Here is a 26,668-nt window from a genome sequence, read left to right as displayed (position 1 = left end):
CCATAGATATAGAATAGGTGAAGATTTTAAATATGTAACAGGAGGTGATTTGAGGACATTAACTGAATTTTTTAGAGGTTTTACAGAATAAACATCAAGCAATACAGACATACATTGATTCCATTGTATTAGAACAAAGATGCATTCACAGCAATTCATTTGCCATTGTAGAATCAGACAGAATCACAGAATAGTTGGGGTTGCCTCTGGAGATCACTTGCTCCAATGACACTGCTGAGTGCAGAGTCAGCTAAAGCAGGTTGGTCAGGACTGTGTCTGGTCCAGTTCTGAACATGTCCAAAGACAGAGACTCCACAGCTTCTGGGCACCTGTCCTGGTGCTTGGCCACACCACAAAATAAGCTCTTTCTGTGTTTAAATGAAATTTACTGAATTTCAGCTTTTGCCTGTTTCCTCTTGTCTGTTCCATGGAGACCACTGAGAAATGTCTAGTTCTGTCTTTTTTGACCTAATCCCCCACCCCAGCAGGAATTTGCACACATTAAAATTCTCCAGGCAACCCCAGATCTCTTAGCCTCTCCTTGCATGTCAGATGGTCCAAGCCCTTCATCACCTTGATGGTCCTTCACTGGCATCCCTCCAGTGAGTCCCTGTATCTCTCGCACTGGGAGCCCAGACCTGGACCCAGCACTTCAGATGTGGCCTCACCAGTGCTGAGCAAAGGGGAAACATCTTCTCCCTTGACCTGCTGTTGGTGCCCTGCCTCATGCAGCCTAGAATGCTCTTGGTCTTTTTTGCTACCAAAGCAACTTGCTGGCTCATACTCCATTTGTCCACCCACCAGGATCCATAGGTCCTTGCTTCTCAGTCAGTCTTCCCCCTGCCTGTACTGGTGTCCCATATCATAGATATATCTGTCCCCAGGTGTAAGACATTGCATTTCCCTTGCTTGAGGTTCCTGTCAGTCCACTTCTCCAGCCTGCTGAAGTTCCTCTGAATGGTGGAACCACCCCCACAAACACCCACACCTTTCTATCATCTGTAAACAGGATAGGAAACATTCTGTCCCACAGTTCAGATCATTAGTGAAGATATTTATCAGAATTGATTTCAGTATTGACATCAGGTACCCTGCTGGTCACCAGACTCCAGGTGGACTTTGTGTTTCTGGTCACAACCCCCTAAAACCAGCAGTTCAGCCAGTTTCAGTCCAGCTCACCTTCCACTTATCTGACCAACGTTAACAGTTCGTCTGTGGGAATGTCATGGGAAAGCATCAAAACCCTTATTTAAGTTGAGATAAACAACACCCCTATCCACCAAGCTAGTTGTTTCATCATAGGGGATTATCAAGTTGGTCAGATGTGATTTCCCCATCATTTTGACCCAGGACTAACTGTTAGTAGCTATAAATTGATAACAAATTTATTATCTGAGCTTTAGGATTTGGCCTGAAAAGAAAAATAGAAAGGAATTTGATTTTCATATTTCTCATCTAAGCTGATCAGAGACTTTTCCACAAAAACAGCAGGAATATATATTTTTTCTTTTTTCTTTTTTTTCCTACAAGATTTCAGTTTTATCCAGCAGGAGGCTAAATGTGACTTCTGAATCAAAGTGGAAAGTTTCAATGAACATTGACACTACAAGTCAGTGCTGAATACTTAATTTGGTCATTCTGCAATGACTGCCCTCATTCAGGTGGCCTAAGCAAGGAACAGCACGGAATATTAACTCACTAGCCCAAGAAAACGAGCTACCTTTACTTTTTTTTTTTTTTTTTCTTTCCCCAAACTGGTTAGTCTAAAGCGACTCACCTTAACTTTCTTTTAGCATGCCGTAAGGAGGTAGGTCAGGGTTTCAAAAATCTTGCTTGATGAAATAAATGTTTTCTGTCTCCAGCTGTTTTGTTGGGTTTGGGGTGTTGGTTTTTGTTTGCTTGTTTGTTTTTCCGCCTATTTATTCTGGTATCCTGTGAGTCTGTATCTTACACATAAGGTTTAGGGAATGATTCTGAGGCTACGGACAAACATAGGCTGAGAAACCTGCCCATATGTGCAAGTCCACATGGATTTGAAAGCACTTACTCTAAGGAAAACTATTCCCTGCAACTGGAGAACAAGTCTGTTAACTCACTGCCCAGCCTTCTCTTGCAGACTCTGTTTCGATCACTGCTGCTGAAAGTGCACCTGGAGGGAGCTCTTATAACTGAGCAATCATGACAAAAATGTATTTCCAATAGCCCCCTCTGGACGGCTTAATCAGAATTCTCTTTTGAAGCAAGAGAAAAATAACCCTCACTAAAAACTACAGGCCAGGCTCCCACACTAATGCCCTCGAGTTGCGCTGCACCCTGCCGATGCCTGCTCAGCTGAGAGATATCTGTTACATCAGCTTTCTGTGCAGGCACCCGACTGAATATCCAGCTTGTAAGGCGGATGGTACCGAAAAGGGATGAATAGGATTGCATTGCTTCACTGCTGAAATGAGCGCCAGAATGATTCACACAGAAAGTGGAGTATTTTTTTCTACCGAAGAGGCATTTCAAAGGGAAGCCTGGAAATGCGATAGGAGGTTGTTAACATATCAAGAGCTTGGTTAGTTACTTGAGAGGGGTAGATATTTAAAAGTCCGGGAGCAGACAGTGTCGGTGCCTCGTGAGTATCTGGGCTTCGCAGGTTCTCTCAGACTGTCACTAGATGTCAGTCTGCACCTTCGGGTTCCTATCGCTCCTCAGCAATGCGCACTTCGAGCAGCACCCGAAGAGCAATCTCCAGCAGGACGAGACCCAGAAAGAAAAATACAATCTCTTAGAGAACTCTGTGAGTATCGCTTTGTATCCTTCAGCTGTGTTTATTTCAGTCCACGAAAAGGTGATTGTTACAAACGAACACACCAACATTTGGAGGAAACAGGAGCTTCTGAAGAGTGTTGTAACTTACAGGTTACTTAGGAAAACCCACCATACCCTGTTGTTGCTGCGAACACATAATCTCAAAACTGGAGCTGGAAAGACCCTCTGCTCCGGCCCCATGCCTGATGCTGTGTGCACAGCCAGTGCTCCCAGTGCTCCCAGTGCCCAGGCTGGTGCCGCTGCCCATGCAACGCAGAGCCCAGATTTCATGCATGGGTAGTTGGGACTCACAGCACACATGAAGTAAAACTTCTCTCTGTGCACAGCCAGAGCAGTGCTCTTGGGCCACACTGGACACACACTGACCGGCTACACAGCCTGAGCTGCAGGTCAGACATAAACCAACTTTTGACCAATTGTGGATGAGTTGCACTTCTTTCAAACACCACATCTGTGACCTAGACCTGGTGGATCAGTGGCTTAAGAGAGAGTCCAGTCCCTCCCTGCACTACTAGGATATTTTCTTATTCGGGCGATTTGCCACACATAAGGTTTTTATGTCTTTCGTGATCAGATATCTGAGGCATCATGACTATCTGAGTTGTTCTGAACTATGGGTTGTTTTTCTGCCACAAAATAATGTGTACATCGACATCCACAAAAGCACATGGGTTTTGTCATGCTGAGCACCACAGAGGAAGTCTTTTAGACAATTCGCTATCTACTGAAATTCAAAGCTGTGTTTCAGATACCTGGATAGTTTTCTACGTAATGCACGAGAGCATTAAAGCATTTGAGAATAGGAATTACAATCACAGCAAGCCACACAAGAAGCTCTGCTGCTCGATAGCAAACAAGAAAAGTATCTGGCTTCAAGATCCATCCTCTCTTCTTAATTTAGGTGCTTTTTCCTGTTCCATGGTGATATGCTCAGGTCTGTCTGAGCCCTGGAGTTAGATGTTCACGGCACACTTTTTCTCACACAACAGTGTGTTTTTCTTCACCTGCTAGCACAGGTATTAGGGCTTTCTCCCAGAACACGTTAACACCCAAATGCATTTCTTACAAATCCTTTGACACATTAGGCTGGTGGATTTATACAGACAGAAAGCTCACAGGCTGTGAAAGCCATCTCATCACGCATGGCATACTGAAACATTAATTGAACCAGAACCTGGGAGCAAGAATAAGCTTGTGATTATACAGCCAGGTTAATCATTTTCCTCTGGGAGGTAAAACCTGGGAGCCAGACCTGGATCCAATTTCTCTTCTGTATTTATTCATACAAAGAAGAAATCTTGATTCTTCTCTAGGGCTCATGCCTGAATTGTTATGCTGCAGTTATGCTGCAAAGTAGCATTCAGTTCACTTTCTGAACCCGCAACAGTGAGCACCTGATGCATCTGGAAACTGTTTCAAGCCAGAGGATTCAAGCACATCCACAGAGAAGCCCAGAGATTCCCCAGGGATATGGAAGGTGGAAAGGAGCATCTCCCAGACTGTGGGCAAGAGTTCTGCCCACTGAAGCAATACTTCAAAAGGGAAGAGGAAAGAGTACAATCTGCACATGCATTTGAAGGCAGGACAGGAGAAGCATATTTAGAGATAGACGCAGAGGGACAGGGAGAGTGAGTCAAGTTTGCAGCCCCTCCTAACGTGGTGTGGCCTGGCACAGGGTGTCCTGTGCCATAGTACCCCTTAGGGTACAAACAGCAGCCAGTCCTGGCTGCAGGATCCCCATGAAACGCAGAGAGGTGCTACAGACATAAGCAGATTTAGGCATGCTCAGGAGCAGACTTCTAGGCACAAAAAATTTTACTGAAAAACTTTGAGTACCTACACACTTCAACTGGCAGCCAACTCAGAATTTAGGAACTTAGAGGGACAGTTGTACAGTACTTAAATGCTCAATTTCTTCTGTGGATATATCTGATTTTTCCCCCCCTCCCCCAGAGTCTTTGCATCTTTCCAAAGAAGTCCATCAGCTGCCAGCTCACTTCTGCTGTTCTTCTCCAGGCACCTTGCAGATCTCAGTATCTTCCCAGTTAGGAAGCACCCAAGGCTGTAGTAGAAGTCTCTGCTGACTTGGAAAAAGGAACGGCTTCTTGTTACAAGTAGCAGAACCAGCTGCTTCCAGATCAAACTGGAATTTTACAACAGGAGTTATTGGCATGTACAGTAAACCTAAAGGAGTCTGCAAAGCATAATTGCCACTAATGGCACTGCAATTTTCTCTGGACAGAAATAGCAAGTTTGTTCTGTATCTGTGCTTAGAGGTGACAAACAACCCTCTGCAGAAGTGCTTCTTTTTCCTTATCAGAGTCAAGCTGCAGGGGAGGGAGGTGGAAATAGAGAGGGCTTTTGAATATTGTATCGATATATTCATCCCAGTTGCAGTTTTGGGTATTAATAAGCTTGTTTTGACAACAAAGCCAGAACTGTTGCATTTTTCCATCTTCTAAAGGAAATGCTTTGACCTTCCCATTTAAAATCATTTTCCTCATATTAAAAATATTTTATAAAGGAAAAGGAAACCTATAGCCTTACCATAAAAAGTTTCACAGCTTGAAATTACACTTTTTCATGCCCTTAAAAGTTCACTTCAGACCGATCTTGAATTATTTCCCGGCTGTTTCTCTGTAACACCGGATGGGACAGGCACTCTCCCTGCCCTTCTCCGGGGTGAGAGCTCCAAACTGCAGCCTCTAGGGCTCCTCACACCAGAGGATTTGAACTTGAATTAATCAAAACACTGACAAGCATCAATGCAGACCCTTAATGAAGACTTTAGCAGAACACAAACCTTTGTGCTTGGCTTTAGCTGAACCAAGAAGGATCCTGGAGCAAACAGTTTGAAGTAGCTACAATCTGTTTTTTCCTCTTTATTTACAGTCATGCTGGTCTCCTGGAGCGAGTTACCAAACAGTCTGATGTGCAAGGGCAGAGCCTGCAGCCTCTGTGCCCCTGGAGGGACACCTGCCTTGCCACAAAGTTTGGGGCTGTGGGTTCCCCCCAGCTGTGAGGCTGGAGAACACAATGTCAGAGGGAATGGGGGTGTCACTCCCTCCCCTCCGAACCCAGGCAAAGCTCACCATGAAGCTGCAAGTCCTGCCCTGGGGTTTCTCCTTGGCTGTTCGGGTTGCTCTGTATCCCAGTGGTAGCAGAGGGGATGAGGGAGCTGAAAAAGCAGATGCTGCAAGGATCTGTAGGGGAGCACAATGCTCCTTGTCCCTTCTTTCCTGGGTGCTTAAGAGAAGGGAAAGGATCCAAGCCTGAACAAGCAGAAGCCTTGTACCCACATGGCTGCCTGATGCCTGTGCCCTAACCGGAGCCTGGTGAGGGGCAACCAGTGCCAGGCTGGCATTATGTGTGATGCCACACAGCAGCAAGAAAGCACCTCCACTCCCCCACCCCTCTGCCACAGAAGCACAGAGGGGCAGGAGAGATGCTGGCCCCTTGCTGGCTGCGCTGCTGGGCTGTGGGAGCACAGCCGGGGCTCCCCAGCCTTGCTTCACCCCAGCCAGCCCTGCACACCCAGTATCCTGCTGTGTGTGCCCCCAGCTGTGGCTCCAACAGGAGCTAGGACAGGTGCAAGCACTAAAAAGCATCTCCTAGAGACACTCTGATCCCCAGTGCACCACAGGCACCTTCTCCTACTCCTGTTCTCCAAGCTGGGGGGGGGGGAGGAGTGGAACACACTTGGCAAGACCATTTCCACCAACAAGCCTCCAAGAGCAGACAACCCCAGAAGGGTTTATCCACCCATCCCTCCTCCCCTCGTTCCTACCAGGCATTCATTGTCCCAGGGCCACATCCTGCACAGATCCCCAGGCCCCATCCCACCCCCGGACCCCTCCCCAGCCATCTCAGCAGCGTTGCTCTGTGGAGGCAGCAGGCAGCACGTCGCAGCGGCTGCTGTACACCACCACCCCGGGCGGGTAGTAAGCCAGCTCCGGCTGCACCGCTGCAGCCGCAGAGGAAGCTGTGATGGGGTGTACGGGCACCAAGGTGTGCAGGGCCTGCTCCTCCTGCTCGGGCTTGGTGGTGTCGGTGAAAGGGCGCATGGTGGTGAGAGAAGGCGAGGTGATCCTCCAGAGGAGGCTCTTGAGTGCCTTGCGAAACTCCCTGCGCATGAGGCAGTAGAGGATGGGGTTGAGGCAGCTGTTGGAGTGCGCCAGGCACACGCTGATGGGGAAGAGATACACCTGGGAGAGAAAGTACTCAGCGCTGAAGCGCACCACGTTGAGCTTGATGAGGATGCCCCACGTTGTCAGCGCTTGGTTGGGGAGCCAGCACAAGAAGAAAGAGAGCACCACGATGGACACCGACTTAGTCACTTTGGAGCGGCGCTTGGTGCTGGGGCCACTGCAGGTGCTGCCAACGTGCTTGTCGCTGATGAAGCGCACCAGGAGCAAGTAGCAGAGGCTGATGATGGCCAGTGGCAGCACAAAGCCCAGCAGCACCTTCTGGATTTGGTACAGACCCAGCCAGAACTGGGCATTGCTGCCTCGACCCTCGGGGAACTTGACAAGGCAGAGCACATCATCGAAGACGGTGGCAGTGGTGGAAAAAATGGCTTGGGGCAGAGAAGCCAGGATGGCTGACAACCAAATGAGCGCGCAAAGCCACTTGGCAGAGCAGCAGCCACCCAGCGGGTCACCTCGCCGCTGGTTCTTCAAGGCTGAAGCCACGGAGCGGTACCGAGCCACACTCATGGCAGTGAGGAAGAAGACGCTGGCATACATGTTCATGGCCGTCACGTAGGAGACGATCTTACACATTGCCTTGCCGAAGAGCCAGTTGAAGTCCAGCGCGTTCTCCACAGCCCAGAAGGGTAAGGTCAGCACAAACTGGAAGTCAGTCACCGCCAGGCTGGTCACGAAGAGGTTGATGGAGGACTTCCTCCAGCCTTGCTTGCTCTTCATCAGGTAGAGCACCAGCAGGTTGCCCACCAGCCCCAGGGCGCACACCACCGAGTACACCAGGGAGATGACGATCCGCAGCACGTCGGAGCTGTCCCCCTGCATCCCATCGGCTCTCTCCAGGTTGATGTTCTTGAGGAGCTGCAGGAAAGCCGACGCGTTGCTCCTGTTGCCCATCGGGGCTCCCTCCAACCAGCCCAGCGCCGCGTCCCAGGGCTCCCCATCCGCTCCCTCCTTCATGCCGGCGGCTGCCGAGCAGGGGCCGCGCTCACAGGGCTCTCCCATCCCATGCTAGGGGAGGGACGGAGGGGAGAAAAAAGGGAAGAGAAGGCAGAGGGACGGCTCCGCGGCAGCGCTCCTCGTCCCCGGGAGCAGCACGGAGCGGGCAGCAGGGGCTGTGCAGGGCGGGCCGGGGGCGGCCGCCGCTGTTATATCCGCCCCGCGGGGCCGGGGCATGCGCAGCGGCGGCGCCGGAGCTCTCCCGGGTGCTGAGAGCGGCTCCCACCCCCCCCCCCAAAAAAAAAAAACACAAAAAACCCAACCCCTCGTCCCCCGTCTCCTCCCGCCCCGGCTTTACGCGTCCCGCTTGGAGTCCTCGCCTGGGAAAAGCGGGCGGGATGGGAGAGGGATGCGCGCCCCCGAGACGGGAGGATGCTCACCAACACCCTCCTACACCCCCCCCCCCCCAAAAAAAAAAAAAAGTCTGCACGGTGTTTCAGGTCGTGAAGAAGCCCCCCGGTCCCCTCTCTTTCGCAGACGTCCCGCGGCGCCCTCCTCCGTCCCCAAAAGATCCGCCTGCGGGATGGCGACGGGCAAACCGCGGAGCCCCAAACTATCCGGAGCTGGGCGTCCTGCCGATCCCCTTTCCACCCCCGGGGGTGTCTGTCCTCGTCTTGCAGGTGCACGCTGCCCCCAGCCCCGGGGAGGGCAGCGAAGGGTCCCGGAGCGGCTCCGGCCGCCGCCTGCCCGCAGGGGGCTCCGCAGCACCGGCAGCCGCCGGGAGCCGCCCGTGCCTCGCCCCCCAGCCGCGATCCCTGCGAGACCCCCGAGGAAAAGGAGGCAGGAGGTGGAGAGAGGAACCGGGGCTTTCCTATCCTCCGCTCCGGCTTTAGATAGACCGAAGTGAGGGCAGGTTTCGAGGGAGAAATGGATCCTGGGAGGGGATTAGGGGAAGGTTTAACAGGTGGCTTGTTTCTCCGTAGCCTCCAAGATGATTTGTTTGATGGAAGTTCCTGCACGGACACGGCTTTGTGCCATTTGTTGCCAGTGCCCCACTCGTCCCTCTGCTTTCCAGATGCGGTGACCCTGTGGAAGTACCAGCCAGCAGCAGCGCTAATGGGGAATGGGAGTAATCAGGAAGTTTTATGCATCATTTGTATGGCACATAACAAAGGAATAACTTCCTGAAGCCAGCAATGTAATGCCCCGGGAAGGCTTAGCATTCAGATGATTTGCTCTGCTAAATACATTCGTACCAGAATGAAACAAAGTTTTGAAATAAAGTGCTTTCAAAAGGCTGGACACAGAGGGCCTTGCAAGACAGAGCTCTGACAGTTCCTCCCCACTTTCCTCCAAGTTATGGATTTCTTTCTAGTCTTGCATACCTCTTAATTACTGACCAGGGTTGCATTTGGGTAGTATTTTCAATACTAGGGCATTAACCTGCATCCCTTAGCCTGTTGAATGGCATCAGTTTCTGACATTCTCTCCCCCTGACTATGCCATGGTTGTAGTGAAACACAAAAGCCCCACCGGTGCTGCACAGCAGCCCATAATAGTGCTGGCAGGACAGAAGGTCGAGGATCTTTCTGCACCAGCAGTGCAACAACCATAACATATAGACACCAGCACAGTGATGGGACAGACAGTGCAGAAATGGGTGTTTCCAGATTGACTACTGCCCCATTCTGACCACATTGCTGCCTGCACACCCAGTTTGAAGTATTTTACTGGGAAAACTGCAGAAACTGAGTATTGCACAAAATATTTATTTATTTTTATTTTTATTTTTTTGCCATATGAATCTTCCCCCACCCGGTGTATTCCGTTGGTACGCTGTAGGCTGCACAGTAATAAAGATGCATCAGGAGGAGAGGGGGGAAATGTACCTGCACATACACTACTTTTCATTAGCCACCCAGAAAAAGCCACCAAATGTGAACTGAGGAACTGGTGGGAATACTGGCAGTGGGTTTTGAAATCAGGGCTGCAGGCATGAGATGCTTGTCCATGTTTTTTGCTACAGCCACCAGACAGATTTTTCCAGTCTCCAGTGGTTTGTCTTTTTCTTTTGTCATTCTTCACCTCAGAGAAGAAGTTTTAGAGGTAGGTAAAGGAACTCACTAAAGCTAGATGAATAATAAAAGAAATATTCACTGAATAATTTACTCATCATATTATTTGTACATTTCCATAGCTGGAAAAATGTTTAAAAAAGTCACCAGATTTTTTGAAAAACTATTGCAAAATTCATCGGATACATTACCTAATGATTATTATTCTGGGAAATATTATTTTCTGCTTGTTCCATGTCAGTGCAGCAATGCTGCAAAAGACTTGTCGCTAATGTGAAACTTTCTGGAGACTTCCCTTCATAAAAGTGTCAGTGCAATTACTGTTACTGGCTCAATCTTTTTGACAACCCTAAAAATACTTGATGGGCAGAGGCTTTAAAGGAGTGTTCTGGTGATAACAGAAATAAGGTCTGGTTTGCTTGCTTATGAAACCTCAGGTGGATCCTTAAGAGTTTTGGGAGAGGCATTTTGGTGTTTATTTAATACTGTGCTAAAAGAATCCATGGGGCTAGCTTGGCTCGCTCGACTTAGATAGCGTCTATCTACAGAGGAAACTTGGAAAGCTTGCACCAGCTCATCCCAACAGCAACCACTCCCTTGTATCAGCGATAAATGTGCCCCTGCATGCATTTCCTGAATTGCATTAATAGTGTTTCAGATAAACTTGCCAAATACACATTTGCTGAAAATGACAATTTTCATACAGTTCACCCTGCCCTGGATGCCATGTCATTTTTTGCTTCCTTTACAAAGCTCTTACAAAAACAAAGGACTGATTATGATTACAGCAGTGACTGAAGCAGCTGTATGCTGTTCTGAAACTTTTTCAGCAAGGGAGATGGGGTTTTGTTTTCAGTATGACGGCCTCTATTTTATTTTTATTTTTTAGCTTAAAGCACATTTTTAAAATATTGAAATACTGAAATATTTTGAAATGTGCAATCTATTTGATACACTGAATATTTTGAAATATTGTATGATTATTTCAAACAAAGAAACATTCCAAATGGGACTATTTCTTAGGGCAAAGATTTTTTTTTTTCTATTTGACATACTGAAAAAAAAAAGACTGGTAATGGTAAAGGTCTTGAATGGATTTCATTATAAAGAGTTATTAATGTGTTATTTAGATGGGCTTGACATTATTCTTAAATGTTACCTTCTTGCAATAGGATTCCGTTTTATGAATAATTCTTTTTATGGCTTTTTCTTCTCATTAAAACACTTTTTTTTTTTTTTTTTTTCTTTGAGCAGGAGGCAGAAAGGGAAATAGGAAAAATGAAAGGACACTTCATATTTATTTATTTTCTCAGTGCTAATTTTCAGAGCTCATATGGTCTCGTATTGGCTTTTTATGAACTTGTGGATATGATCTCATGATTTTGACTATATTCAGATAGTGAACTGTTACAGTTTGAAAAGGGTTTTACAGCTCTACTTTCTACATCCTGACAGTGAAGATTTGGTGCAATTTGGTGCGTATACAGCATGGGAAGGCTTTCACAGTAATTCTTTTCTTAAAAGTGTAGAAGGAAATGTAAGCAGATTTTCATTACAAAACCTTGGTTAGATAACACAGTCATCGTGACCAGAGGAAAACATCATCAATAAACTTCACAGAATACAGACATGTTCTCTGGAAAGCATTATTTAAATCTAGACAGAAATTTTAATTAAAAAACAAAATCATGTTAACACCTTCTCGTCATCTGTTTTCTATGCACATCACTGAGAACATAATTTCCTGACACTGATTTTCATAGAAATTTAATTTCAAAGTGACCTGTTGCTCCACAAACTTGCTTCAAAATTGTTAATATGGATAGGAAGATCAAATGAGCTTAAAGTTTACATGAAAGGGATCATTTTTGTGAATTATCTGACCAATTACAAATAACAACCCAAGTCTGAACACTCATCAGGATTCTGAACGTAAGCATCCCAAAAATCTCATGTAGTGGAACCACATAGTACTTTAGAGTTTGCTTCACTCTGTTGTTGGAACCTATCCACACACATGCCATAAGTGGAATGTAAGCAGATATTTTTTGCATGAGTAACTTACTGAATTCCAAAAATCTTTAAAGGCTAGAACTGAAATGGAAAGTGAGAGATCCAACATTGGTTTTGTCTCAATTACCAGAAGTTAGCTGGGTGTAAGAGACTGTGTCTCTAAATGAAGAAGCGGGAAAATATTTTTTTTTTAAATATACTCACAAACTTCCTTCTAAATATGTCTCCAAAAAAAAAAAAAAAAAAAGGAACAGGTGCACAATAATTACTCAGCAAACTTTCCACCAGAAAAAGTTTGGGATTCAGTGTCATTCCCTTTCAGTTTTTTTCTCTGCTAATACTTCATAGTTTTAACACGGTCCACCATATCACATGTGATTTATCTCCTTAATGTTTCCTGTCCAAGCAAATTGTTAAACTGCCTGCACAGTTAACAGACAGCCAGGTCCAAATGGTGCTTCACCTTGCATGTGGCAGAAAGTGATTCCTCTTTATCCAGGTGCATCTTCTCTTATCTACTGGATGGAGGAGCGACAACCAAGCGTATTAGACGCCTTTTAGATCTTTAAATTTGGGGCAGGAGACTTTCATTCCCAGTGAAGCAGAATTTCCCTTACTGTCTTCAGGTGGGCTTAATTTTTTTGCAACTCTTTAATATCAAATCATGTAATTTATGTTGTTCCTCACCAATCATAACAACTGCATTTCTGTCCCTCTGCACATATTTATACAAGTAGACAAACTATTGTGTACTTGTATACACATTTTTGTGTACAAATTACACTTGTATACACATTATTGTGTACAAATTACACGCTTTTCTTTTACCTCTGGTCTGCAGGTCTACTTAAGGAAATTTAAAAAGTTTCAGATATGGGTGGTTTGGCAGTATCTCTTAATCACAAATCTTTTTGTTTGTTTGTTTGTTTGTTTTGTTTTGTTTTGTTTTTTCCCCCAATCTCCATTCAATAAACATAGAGGCTTTTCGGTGTTGAGCTGCAGTTACTGAACTGCAATACCTTTGCTGCCACAAGAACAGTGCTGATGTGGTGTATTCTTTTCCTTTTTGTAACTGAAGTCGAATTATAAAAATAAAAACAACCCTTACATTCACAAAAGGTTCCGAAAACTCAGGTTATGCCTCTTTTGGAACAGGAGACAACTAATTAATCCCTTATCATTAGATTTTAACTATTTCTTGTGAATGACTACATGGTTTAAAATATAGGTTTTTTATTTTCATAGCCCACAAATGCTCTCCTAAATCAGGCCTGTACTGGGAAGACAGAGTGCCATAAAGTCTGTGCATTTAAGTAGCTGGTCTCAGTATGTCTGCAGAGCACAATAGTGCTTTCTAGTTGTGCCACTGCTTCACATTTTAAGTGTAGGGAATTGTGTCGGCTAGCACCACTTCAGCTCTTAAGCAGGAATCCTACTGACCCCAGCATATTTTCTGACACTACACCCAGTGAACCATTTTGTGTGTGTGTGTGTGTGTGTGGAAGCTGGCAGAAAGCCCAGGGAATTATAGTGATTTCGATTCAGATTCCCACAGTTTTTTTCTTCATTCTGTATGGCTTTTACATCTACAATTTTTGGTCATTAACAACAACAACAAAATCAAAACAGAACAAAACACCCACATTTCCACCATCTCTCTAGAGTTCCTTAAGCCATCATTTCTTCAACATTTCCTGTTTTTTTTTTTTTTTTTCTTTTTTTTCTTTTTTTTTTTTTTTCTTTATCTCATGTGATGCTGTCTGGAAAAGAGGTATCAGGGAAGAGAGGAGGAAAGAGTAGGCTGAGAGAGTTTGTCTAGAGTGAGAAACTTTGTAGTTTCAGAAAAAAGGCAGAAGGAGAAACACCTCATGCTTCAAGAGAATTATGGGCAATGGGAATTAACTTTTCCTGCTGAGAAGGAAGCCAAGATAGGATCCTACATAAAATCCTAGTTTTCTCACTGCATACACAGTGAACAGCTACCCAAAAGATGATGGGAAGCTGAATCAAATAAATAGTTACATGCCTCGCACAGAAGGACTGTTTTTCTGATTTCAAGAAATTTTCCAAACCAGCAGTTTGTACACATATGCCCATTCCTTGAACTTTCATCCCTCCTTTCCAGTGCTCCTAGTCTGTTCTGTTCATTTTAACGGTTTCCTTTTTATTCTGCTTACCATAGATACCTCAAATTTATTTAAATCTCAAGTGTATTTAAAATATTTTATTTAAAATTTTAATCTTGAAGTATTAAAGACATTATACCAACTTCAGGTCACATTTGGCTTTAAATTAATGTTAGGGATGTACTGATAAAGATCTAAACAAACTACATCTTCCAGTGTCACAGAAGTGTCTATCGCACAATATGTGACTAGATTATTGAAAGAATCCTAACAGTAAGAACACCAGGAAACTTGTCACTGTAAAGTGCAAGATAACATTACTCATATGCAAAATATATGGACAGCTGTATCAAAATAAACACATTGCAATGAACAAATCTTCTTTTGGCAAGTATTGTTGGATATCAATATTACACAAAATCACCCTCTTCTTCATAGTTTGTGTCATTCCATTAGCTAGATGAGAGCACATTATGACTCATGAATCAAATATCACTACTCTTTTATAAATATGTTTACTTCTGGAGCTATCATGTCCCAAGACTGGGAGAAGCCACGTTTCTAACCCGTCTAGAAATCTTTGGATTTTTAACTCTTTCATGCATTTTCATTCTCTGGAGTTTCAGAGTTCTCCTCAGTGAAGGCAAGAATCTTCCCCTTTGGAAAATCTTGAAGAATGTCCATCATGAAACCTGGATTGCCATGAAATGATCACAGAAACCCATGGAACAGCCAGTTTTAAGCAGGGGACTACTTAGGAACCCTCTCTTTAGTATCTTTATCGATGATCTGCATGAGGGGATTGTGAATACACCCTCAGTAAGTTTGTAGATGACACCAAGTTAGGTGCGTGTGTCGATCTGCTCGAGGGTAGGAAGGCTCTGAAGGAGGATCTGGATAGGCTGCACCGATGGGCTGAGGTCAACTGCATGAAGTTCAACAAGGCCAAGTGCCGGGTCCTGCACCTGGGGCACAACAACCCCAAGCAGAGCTACAGGCTGGGAGATGAGTGGTTGGAAAGCTGCCTGGCAGAGAAGGACCTGGGAGTATTGGTTGTTAGTTGGCTGAATATGAGCCAGCAGTGTGCTCAGGTGGCCAAGAAGGCCAACGGCAGCCTGGCTTGTATCAGAAACAGTGTGACCAGCAGGGCTAGGGAGGTGATCTGTACTCAGCTCTGATGAGGCTGCACCTCGAGTACTGTGTTCAGTTTTGGGCCCCTTGCTACAAGAAGGACATGGAGGCACTCGAGCAAGTCCAAAGAAGGACAGCAAAGCTGGTGAGGGGCCTGGAGAACAAATCTTAGAAGGAGCAGCTGAGGGAGCTGGGATTGTTCAGCCTGCAGAAAAGGAGGCTCAGGGGCGACCTTATCGCTCTCTACAGGTACATTAAAGGAGGCTGTAGCGAGGTGGGGGTTGGTCTGTTCTCCCATGTGTCTCATGACAGGACAAGGGGGAATGGGCTAAAGTTGCACCAGGGGAGGTTTAGTTTGGGTATTAGGAAGAACTTCTTTACTGAAAGGGTTGTTAGGCATTGGAATAGGCTACCCAGGGAAGTGGTTGAGTCACCATCCCTGGAGGTCTTTAAAAGATATTTAGATGTAGAGCTTAGTGATATGGTTTAGTGGAGGACTGGTTAGTGTTAGGTCAGAGGTTGGACTCGGTGATCTTGGAGTTCTCTTCCAACCCAGATGATTCTGTGATTCTGCCTGAAAGGAAGGTGTGGGGAGCTTTGGGTCGGTCTCTTCTTGCAGATAACTAGCGATAGGATTAGACGGAATGGCCTCAAGTAGCACCAGGGGAGGTTCAGGTTGGAAATGAGGAGACATTTCTTCTCAGAAAGAGCAGTCAGGCACTGGGACGGGTTGCCGAGGGAGGTGGTGGCGTCACCGTCCCTGGGGGTGTTTGGTGAAAGGTTGGATGTGGTGCTTAGGGATGTGGTTTAGTGGGTGACATTGGTGGTAGGGGGGTGGTTGGAACAGATGGTCTTGAGGTCATTTCCAAACTTAATGAGTCTATTATTTGATTCTATGACAGCATTGAAATGGTGCCACGTGTGAGCATCTGTAGCAACCTGCGGAACAAAGTGGCTGGGCTGGTAGCGAGGCAGAGGCTGTATTCAGTGATCTATGGCGAGGAGTACACAGTGCCCAGCTAACGATATAACTGATGAAGTGATTGCAAACCTTGTCTACAAAGAACCTGTGGGGTGACGTTTGGAACTAGCCCCAGCACAGTAACACACCCTGAAAACACAGCAACACGGGGGGAAGCAGCCTCAAGGCTGCGTAATGGCCACCCAGCGCCAGGGGCCGCAGACCCCAGCAGGGCCCTGAGGAGCCTTTGACCTCAGGCGGGTCGACACCTCGCCTCTTCGGTGGGCAACACCTCGACCACCAGCACGTCCGGAGCACCTCGGCGGTGCGAGGGGGGTCCCGCTGAGGGGCCGGGGAGGCGAGGCAGAGGAAGGGAGGGCGGAGGGGAGCGGCAGCCCCCGCCTCGCTGCCCGCCCGGTTCGCTCCTCTCCCTTGGGGCGCCTTAACCCCGGCGGCGGCTTCCCGCAGCGTCTCCCTTCCCTTCCTTCCCTCCCACCCCACCCCGGCCCTCCTTCCTCCGCCGGCAGAAATCAGACACCGGGCCGGCCCCGCGCAGCCCTTTCGGGGGAGCGGCGCCGGAGTGCGGGCGGTGCCGGGAGGCCGCCGCTGCCCCGGCCATGCCGCGGCCCGGCTGAGGCGTCCCCGGAGCTCGCCGCCCGCACCATGCCATGTGTCCCGCGGAGCCGGGCGGCGAGCGGCTCCTTCTGGCTCCTCGTCCTCCACGTCCCGGCGCTTTGCGGGGCGGGCGGGTCTCCCTTCCCCGACGGGAGGCAAGGTCAGCGGTACGCGGGCGGCGGCAGGGGGAGAGCGAGCAAGGGAGGGAGCGAAGGAGGGAGGGAGGGAAGGAGAGCGGCCGGGGAGGGCTCCCCGCCGGGCAGCCCGGCTCCGGGTTTGCTTGCAGCGGACCGAGTCGCTGTTTCCCGGTGTTATTCACTCATGGGAGACCGAAATCCCCCGGTGTGTTAGCCCCCGCCGAGGTTTTGCTGCTGCTACGCTCTGGTGGAGCGTGAGCTGCACGTCCAGTGCTGCTGTGCCTTCCTGCGGCTTTTTGGAAGTCATTAACTCGCGCTCCGTAAAGGCACCGCCAAATCCTTTTCTTTCTTCTTCTTTTTTTTTTTTTTTTTTTTTTTTTTTTTTCTTCCTGGCATCTCTCTAAACACCCGTAACATTTCTCGCTGCTGAACAGAACAGCACAAACTACAAAGGATTGGTATTCCCGGGATGTAAAATAAACTCCTTGAGTTATTCATGCTCGTTGAGGACAGCAAGTTAAGGCTCCCGTGCTGGAGGAGCCTCCTGCCAGCCACTCCCTGCATCTTGGGCTGCTTCTTCAGGTGGCTTAACTTTACTGCACCCTTTCACAGCAGCTGGACATCCAGCTAGGGTAGTGTAACATAAATTTTATGCTGTTGCCTGTTTAAGGAGCACGAAGAGAAGCAGTTCCCAAGAGAGGAAAATCATGAGTAGCTGGAAGACTCTGCCAAGTGGTTGAAGGCTTGAAAATGTAGGAGGAATTTTTGCTTTCGGAAAACCTTCCCGGCCTAATCGACAGCTGTGGTGCAGTCAGTGGGAGAGCCAGAGCACAGAGGAGGAAGTCTTCTGTGCCCCTCAGAGAGAGTGGAAGGGAAAAGTGGTTAAATAAGCTGCTTGGAAAGTGAGCAACAATTATCCTGAAATTAGTTTACACAGAATACATTTAGAGTGAATGGATACAATCATTGCATTTCTGTGACACTTAAGAGGGACAGGACAATGATAGCAGTGTTAGTGCATCTAGCTGTTTATTTGCCAGGCATTTAGAAATGGATATAGAATTAATTTCATTTTCTAGGCATAGTATTTTCTGAGCTTTGTCTAGAGGGACAGTTCAACTTTTTTTTTTTTTTTTTTTTTTTTTTTTTCCCCAGAGGAAGACTGAATGCAATGTTAAATGTGAAACATGCAATGGTCAGGACTAAAGCTAATGTCCAGCACAGCTGTTAAGTGTCAGTCTTCACTCAGCATCCACAGGGAGTGTGGCTGGTCAGAGAGTTAAACATTGCTAAATGTCCAAGGCCTCTTTGAGTGGCTGATTCCCAGGATGGGTCTTTTCAGCTCAGGGGTGTTTTGTGGGTACAGAGCCTTTCTTTGGCTTGGGAAGACATCTGACAGCAGTGAGCAACACTAGTGCTTGTCCTCAGGATCACTTGGAAAGAAGCCAGATGGTCTGAAGGGCAGATGCAGATGAACTGCAAGGATGAAGTTGAAACAACGGCAAGTGATGATGTGTCACATTTTAAAGGAATTTTGTCAGAAAAACATGCTTTCCATTTAGAAGGAGTTGTGCACTTCCTGTCACGTGTGACAGATTGTGAATGTTTTTCTCTTTATCCTAGTTGATCCGCTCTGTATACAGCAGTTCTTAATACAGGCAGCACTGTGCCATGTGTTGTGCGTTTGAATCCCCACAGGAGTGGAACAGACAGCAACGGATTTAAATATTATCAGATGTTTGTCAAGTCACAGCATTGGCAGGGTCTGCAGGGAGGGTTTCTCAAAGAAGCTGAGCAATTCTTAGATTTCTTAAGCAAGCCCCAAGGGCCTGGGGCTTGCTCACCAACCTTGCTAGTTCATCTGTCCAGAAGGGCCCATGCAAGCACTGTGGTTCCGAGGCAAAGCACAGATTGAACGTGTCTTACTTCATGTGAAGTTACAGCCCTGTTTAGGGCACCAACGCAAGCCAGTGCGCTCAGATTGCAGTTGTGGAAGGCAAAGTGGTGTCCACGTTGGTGCTCTGAAACCTCCCAGGGGAGTCTTCCCTTTCCTGGAATACAAATCCCAAGCAGGGCCACTTGACAGGTAGGGCTTTTGTGGAAAATGAGGAGAAGAACACCCTGCCATGCCAGCCCCAAGGATCATCACTGGCACCGAGATACATTTCCTCCATTCTGTGTTTGCTGGCACAAAGTTTTATGGTGGCCTGTAGCATTTTAATGTGTACTAATTGCTACTGTAGGATGACTGAGGAAGTCAATATTGAAGAATATAACAATTATTCTTGTGCAGTTTGGATTGCATGTGTTAAGTTATTCTCTGTTGCCACTTCCTTTTTGTTGAATGTTCTTCTTTCCTAGGAAAGCAGAAAGGTATTATCAAAATTGTACCTCCTGTCTTGGTTTCAAACACTCATCTCCAGCTAGAAAGGTTAAGTAGTATGTTAGGCTTAACATGGAGCTCAGTTAATTCTTTTAATATTGGTGGGATTGCCTTTGCTAATATTGATAATGATAACTTGCAGAAATATCTTTAGCCTTATCTTGTTAAACTTCATTGTGTTGTAATCTTATTCCCTCTGGTCTTTTGCAGACTTTTTAATAATTCATTTCTGTGGTTATATTACAGTATAATATTATTTCAGCATAATTCTACTCTCCAGTGACTAACATTAGAAATGAGTACTGAAAGGGTGGGTGGAAGAAGTTAGACTTCTCTGCTTTGATAATCTTGCTGTCACCAGATGCTTAGGCATTGTTTTCAGTTTTACCAAAGATGTCTAAACTGCCTTAACCTCTACACACTAATTACTGTAGTGCTGAAGTAAAAAATTTCCTCAAATAATCTGAAGTCCAAAACCACAAGCCTTTGGTCGTGCATGGAGCTTAACACTTAAGCCATAATAAATTAAGCTCAAGACAGCAAGCAAAGTTGGAAAAGTGGAAAGTAAGATTTCCTTCAGGGTTTTATTTAGATTGTTCCATAAACTGGGCTGAAAAATGGAGAAATGAGGTTGTGGTCTATCAGCATTCTTTGTAACCTGGCCTTTGCTAGCATAGTATGTGACATGGAGGGAAATACCCAGAAGTTTTGTAATGCAACTTCTTCAGGTAAGATGGGTTTGGGGGATTTCTCCTCTAGCAAGGAGAGGTTTCACCCTAAACTTTGAGGAAGGGTGGGCCTCAGTGTAGCTTCTGCTGCTAAATTGTCAGGCAGCAGGCGCTTGCTGTGCTGTCAACAGGCTGTGTGAACTCCAGACAGGAGTGTGTGGATGGAGTTTTCAACCTCTCAGTCCCCGCTGTGCAGATGTGGACAAGGGCAGGAGGCATCTCTCAGTGTTTGTGGTAGGTGTGAGTCTTCCTCTTGGCAAGACCTGCATCTGTGGAGATCTAAGAGCCAACTGCTGTAGGTTATCCTGTGAAGGCACAGGGTCATTGTAGGCTGCTGGGAAGACTTGCATACAAAGACATCTATTGTATAGGAGAGTGGTGAGCTCGCTTCTGAAATAAAAGATGCTGTTGAGACAAGGCCAAATTGCTAATGTAGTTTAGTTTATGTGTTGGGAAGTGTGGTGTGTATTTGTTTGTTTGTTTTTCAGATAGGACTGTTTCACTGCACGTGTCTGAAGTGCCTGTGGCCTGAGGACACACAAGCCATAGTGTCCGATACTGCAGCTGATGGGAGCTATGTTCCTTCCCAAAGGCGATGAATCCAGACTGATAATGTGTCTGGGCATGATTTATCCTGTGTGGCTTTGAAGGTGCAGTCAGTGGAGAGATAAGTGTGTCTAGAAGGATTGCCTTATCAGTCCTAGGGAGGAGTAAATTGCTCTGAAAGCTTATGGAGCAGGTTAATTGCTTTGTTAAGCAGCTTAATTAATGAATGAGATGTAATCACTTCATGTATAAGCAGCTGAGGCTTTGGGAACAAAGAACAGCCCTAGGAAAGGAGGAATTGAAGTGACATGTATCCTCACACTTTCTTTTTAATGAAATATGTTCAGCCTATGATTTCTTGGGCTGAAATCAAGTATGCCAGCTGAAGATATGGCCTTTAGGGTATGAGTTCTTAGGGGCTGTTTTTTACATGGGTTTGTTATTTGCTTGGGGCTTTTGAGTTTTACACTAGGGTTTTAAGAAGAAATCACTGACAGGTGTTCTGCGACAAGAGACAAGAATGCCAGAAATGCTTTAATTCACTGGTAGATCCTGATTTCTTCCTCTTCTAGGTTCTGACAAGGTGTCCAATCTTATCCTGGTTGGAAATCCTTATGCAATATGGTACATTTACTTTATTCTCCTTCAAAACCACTCTTTAAAATTCCCTCTGCTGCAGCATCTAAAGCTGATGCTACTGATGTGCCATTGCTGCAGTGAACCAAGCTGCTTTTCCTATGTGTATTTGTAACGCTCTGCCTCCTCCTTCAGGTGGTCATCTGTCTGAATGTGTGGGGATCTTCTTGATCAGAGCCTAGCGTGCTTAGGTTGAAAGACAGTGTTGCTAGCTGTTGTGGGATCGAGAATGGGGAGAGTCAATACTTCATTTGCATGGTGACAAAATAATTAAAAAGGAGAATGTTCGAATTCTAAAATGTGTTATGATAGGAGAGTAGAAAGCCCAAGTAAGGACTGTATTGCACATTGGTCTGTGTACTGCCTGCCATTGTGCCAGTAGGATTGTGTTGTGAAATGCTGTCACTCTCGAGTTTTCCTTTAAATCACACAACCTGTAAACAGGCTAGCACTTACCCTAGTTTTGCTTCTTTTTTCTCTGTTCCTTTCAGAGCAATTTATCAAGACATTGCAAGAATACCATGTGGTTGATCCAGCACGAGTAGATGCAAGCGGGCATTTTGTTTCTTTTAATTTACACCATCACATCTCAAACACGAAGAAGAAGAGAGATCTCAGCAAAAAAGAAAATGCGGTGTATTATAAAATTAACCACAAGGAGAAGGATCTGTTTTTCAATTTGACTGCCCACATGGGATTTCTTTCCCACAACTACATAGTAGAGAAGCGACGTGGCAACCATACTAGTGCAAAGATTGCAACTCACTCAGGAGTTCATTGCCACTTCATTGGCACAGTATTGCAGCCAGGTTCTGGAAGTGGGACAGCAGCAATCAGCACGTGCAGTGGCCTGGTAAGTGATATTTAGAGGGGTTCTTGGCTAATTTAGGTGTTATTAGAACTGAGCTTGAGCACTTGTATATGAGTGCGTGTGCTAACAAATGGAGTGTGCCAATCTGATACTTTACTGACACAGTTCTCTAAAAGAAATGATTTATTATTAGGGGTGTAATTTGGAATTTTGGAAGAGAGAATCAGTAGGCCAAAAGTTGGAGGCTCTTTTGGAGGCTCTTTGGGGTTTACGTTTGACTAGTTCTGTTTTTTGTGTTTTTTTTTTTTTTTTTTTTTTTTTTTTTTTCCAGGCTCTTTACATTATGGCTTGAAGCCATTCAAATATATAATCATTGTTTTGATCCTCTTAGTAGTTGGAGTGCTTTTGCTGTGTGTCTGGATATGAGTTTCTGCTTTAGTTTCTTCTACAGGGAATGTAGCTCTGGTGCACTGAAACTGTTTTGCAAACCACTCCAGCAGGTGGTAGGTGGGGACAGCTGGAAGACATGTTTCAGAACTGCTCTGCAACTTCAGAAATAAATGCTAGGGTAGGTGCAGCCTTAGCCAGAGCTTTAAATTCAAGCCTGAATCACATATAGGCATCCTTCATTCAAAGGAGTACTTTCAAGGCTGGAGCTTGAACTCTTATATTTGTCACTAGCCTGTGGTTCAGACTGAGACAAGCAGGTGGAAGCCTTATTTTTGCTGTGCTTTGTTCTTTATCACTACTGTAGCTCAGGTTTCTAGTTCTAGAGGATAAGGCTGGACTTATCTTGTCAGGGGGGGAAGGAAGAGGCAAAAGCGCTTGGCATGAAGAAAGTAATGGTTTAGGGAGCTTTGTAAAATGGCACACAATCTGTGACAGACAAAATGCAAAGGCCTTCTGGAGTATGCAGGCAGAGGTGTTGAAGTATGTGCAGCCTGCGTGTGCTTTAGTGCCTTAATCCTTGTGTGACAAATAATAGTAGTTTAAAGTGCATAGAGCAGCACATTGACCTTTCTTGGCCAACAAATCTCAGTCTGCAACAGGCTAGGGAATGAGGGTTCACGCTTGAGCCTGAACTCAACACCAAGGTATCTGTAAAGTACATCCGTTCCCTGCCAACCTATCAATATCCAAGCAAGTTCCTTGCTATTGAGAAGCATGAAGCTTTCAGAAGCTTTGGGAACTTTGGGTTTCATAAACAGCCTCACAGTGCATGAAAATTAACATGAAGACAGGTCTGATGGACGTGAATTGGGAAACTCTGGAGTATCACACAAGTGCTGGCAACACTTTTGGCATACTGCCTGGAGAAGTAGACCATTACTTGAGAGCAGGAGCTTCAGTTCCACAGGAATGAATATCAAGGGGTTTTCTTGGAAATTCTTCCGCTGGGCACCAGGTTATGAAAACTTCCCTGAAAAACTGTATGTTCATAGAGGGTCTGTAAGGAAAAGGTGATATAATGATACAGGTAGTTTCTTTGGTCATTTTGTTGTGTGCTTTACCAAAACAGCTTGGTTAGTTTTCATTAGGATGAGAACTTAAAAATGAGACGGTAGAGCTTCATTATGCCTTCTGATGTGCTTAGCCCACAACAACAATTAAAAAAAAAATATTATCAAATTATATAATAAATCAACTTGGTAGTATGTTTCAAAGTGATCCTTTGATATGAGTTACAAACTTTTTGAGGTTTACTTTTATTTGGGGGTTTTTGAACCAAAGTTTGCTGGAAGAAAAGCCTGGGGATTATTTCTTTTTGACAAAACACCTGTAGCAGACAAATACGGTCTCATTTTTTTTCAAAGATGAAACCTTGAAAATACAGAATCATTAATTCAGGTTGAAAGGGGCCTTGAGGGAAAAATATGATGACTTTGGAATGATGTATGAAGTCTAAAAGTCATCGTTCTGAAGAGGTTGTAGTAGGAGTTGGGTCTGAATCTTAATAACTGCAACTGCCATGAGCTTGGAAAGGTGGCTTAACTTGCCTTTCCCCTGAAAGCTCTTCAAAAGAGCCAGTATCAATAAAAACCTCTGTTAATTAATAGTTTTGCCAATGTTGAGAAATACAATCTGATTTTCAGGATGAAAACCTGAGGTTTCCAAGCCTGTTTGTAGTTGTCTGCTGCTTCCCGAGCTAATTGGGTAAATTATTTCCATCCTGGAGATCCCCATTTTTTTTAGCTCTTTAGCACCATCCATGTTTGTGCTTCTATTTTTTTCTTCTTTCTGGGATGTATTGTGTTTCTCCATTGAAAATAATTTGTCTGTTTTGTCTTAAAGATCGTTCTTGCACAGCACTGAAAGTATAGAAAACATAGAAATGGATTTCTATTTCCCTTTAGTTTTTAGCATCATAGAACATCCCAAGTGGGAAGGCACCCACTTGGCTCATCGAGTCCAACACCTGGGTCCCAAAAATGAGATCATATTTCTGATAGCGTTGTCCAAATATTTCTTGAACTATGGCAGCTCGGTGCCATGCCTACTGCCCTGGGCAGCCTGTCCCAGTGCCCGACCACCCTCTGGGTGCAGACCAGAGGGTGGTCGGGCACTTTCCCTAACCCCCAGCCTGACCCTCCCCTGTCCCAGCTCCATGCCGTTCCCTCGGGTCCTGTCGCTGTCCCCAGAGAGCAGAGCTCAGTGCCTGCCCCTCCGCTCCCCTCGTGAGGGAGCTGCAGGCCACCATGAGGCCTCCCCTCAGCCTGCTCTGCTCTGGGCTGAACAAACCAAGGGACCTCAGCCTCTCCTCATACATCTTGCCCTCTTGACCCTTCACCATCTTTGTAGCCCTCCTTTGGACACTCTCTAACAGTTTTATATCTTTATAATACTGTGGCATCCAAGGCTGCACACAGTAATGGAGACTGCACCAGCGCAGAGCAGAGCAGGACAATCCCTACCCTCGAGCAAGTAGCAGTGCTGTGCCTGATGCACCCCAGGGTGTGGTTGGTTCTCCTGGCTGCCAGGGCACACTGCTGGTACAAGTTCAGCTTGCTGTTGACCAGAACCCCAAGATCCCTTTCTGAGGGGCTGCTCTCCAGCCTCTCATCCCTCAATCTGTACGTATAGCCAGGATCACCCCGTTGCAGGTGCGGAATTTGGCACCTGCTATTTATTTTGGGTTAGATAGAGGAGGAAACCCTGAAGGGAAGGTCATTGCTGGAATGCCAGAAGTGGATCAAAACTGTGGCACTTGGGAGAACAGACGTGAAATCTCTTGGGTACAGGAGAGTTTCCAAGAGGAAGTGAGGGGAGGAAATGTTTTAATTCTTGTGTCTCTGTGGAAATAATATTTGGACTTGTCTTGGCAGGCTGTGTAGGGTGCACTTCTAATAATGCTCCATGTTTCCACAGTGCCTTTCAAGCAAAAGATTATCATGAGCTTTTTCCAAACAGTAATGCCTTGATTCTCAATTGTGTGTTAGTCCTGAGCTCCCTTGCATAGCTGCTAAGGCATGTGTGAGCCTGTCCCCTTAGTGGGACTGGCAGGGACAAATTTCAGGAGTTGAATGAAATGAATATTCTAGGTTATGCACTGAGTAGAAGATTAGTAGCTCTTCCAGAAGAGCCAGGAAGATAACTTTTTTTCTGATAATCTATATCCTCTTCATTAGAATAAGGCCCTCTTTTATTCGTCAGGAACACAGACATTGCTTATAGCACTTTCAGATGGCAGAGCATCATTAAGGCTTTGTTTTCTTTACACTTGTTTATAGTGTGGAGCTGTCAACAGACAGTTGCTGTTAGACTTCTGGTAGTGTTTTTATCTTCAAAGACTATTTAAACATTAGCATGGAAATGGAAGAGCAGTGGAAGAACATTAGTATGGAAATTAAGAATGATCTGTACACTTGTATCTGGTAAGCTCGTGGCCATGCTGGGTGACGTCTTCATACAGGTCGTGCTTCAGCTCTCTCCAGCTGGTCAGAAGCTTGCCCGTGTCCTGATGGACATCAGTGTTTACCAGAAGTGCTGCTGTTGTTTGCTGCCCAGGCAACAGCAACGCAGTACACAGTCATGAAGAACTGTTTGCTTATTTATTTCTCCTCCCACCTCCCCCCTGCCTTTCCCAAATCAAGCTTCTGCAGAACAGTGCTGTTTCTTGGCAGTGACAGGCAGGCAGGCCAGACCTGTTGGCTGCTCCATATGCTATCAGTCTGTAGAAAACTGGGTCAAGTCTGCTGCCTGTGCCCAGAATTTTTTAAGATTTCCCCTGCCTCAGTTCTTCCTTCTGTGTCCCCGCAGTCAGAACAGCCATCTGTGAACACTTGCTTGCTGGCTGTATGACAGCTTTTCTTTCTACAGCAGCTGGTGGAAGATGCTCCAAGTGGGACCTTTCCACGCAGATCAGTGCCTGCCCTGGCACTTGTGGCAAGCTTCTCTTTGAAAAGAACGACGATGTTGAATTCTACTCAAGTGTAACCATTCTCCTTTTTGCAGGATAGTACTTTTAAGTACTATCCATTATATGAGACGTAAGAATGAAGCCTAGTACATATGGAGTGCCACCTGTCTTCTTAATCTGGTCCATTCAAGAAT

At 45.8% G+C, this 26,668-nt stretch overlaps 2 protein-coding genes across 2 annotated transcripts in view; one reads left to right on the top strand and one right to left on the bottom strand.

Annotated features, from left to right (window-relative positions):
* Window positions 1-6,680: 6,680 nt before the first annotated feature.
* Window positions 6,681-8,021, bottom strand: RXFP3 (relaxin family peptide receptor 3). Its single transcript, XM_032205559.1, has one exon. It carries the CDS (start codon window positions 8,019-8,021, stop codon window positions 6,681-6,683), a length of 1,341 nt encoding a protein of 446 aa, XP_032061450.1.
* Window positions 8,022-16,847: 8,826 nt separating this feature from the next.
* ADAMTS12 (ADAM metallopeptidase with thrombospondin type 1 motif 12) overlaps window positions 16,848-26,668 on the top strand; it is a 184,366-nt gene continuing 174,545 nt past the window's right edge. Inside the window, exons 1-2 of the mRNA XM_032205680.1 lie at window positions 16,848-17,036; window positions 21,798-22,159. Coding sequence (XP_032061571.1) covers window positions 16,925-17,036; window positions 21,798-22,159 — 474 coding nt within the window. The 5' untranslated portion in view covers window positions 16,848-16,924. The remainder of the gene's footprint in view (window positions 17,037-21,797; window positions 22,160-26,668) is intronic.

The sequence above is a fragment of the Aythya fuligula genome, chromosome Z (assembly GCF_009819795.1).
Source record: "Aythya fuligula isolate bAytFul2 chromosome Z, bAytFul2.pri, whole genome shotgun sequence".
NCBI lineage: Eukaryota > Metazoa > Chordata > Aves > Anseriformes > Anatidae > Aythya > Aythya fuligula.
The sequence above is the reverse complement of the archived record's forward strand: the minus strand, read 5'-3'. Positions and strand labels throughout refer to the sequence as shown.

Coding starts and splice junctions, on each gene's coding strand:
- RXFP3 (XM_032205559.1), bottom strand. CDS start 8,021: ATGGGAGAGCCCTGTGAGCGCGGCCCCTGCTCGGCAGCCGCCGGCATG.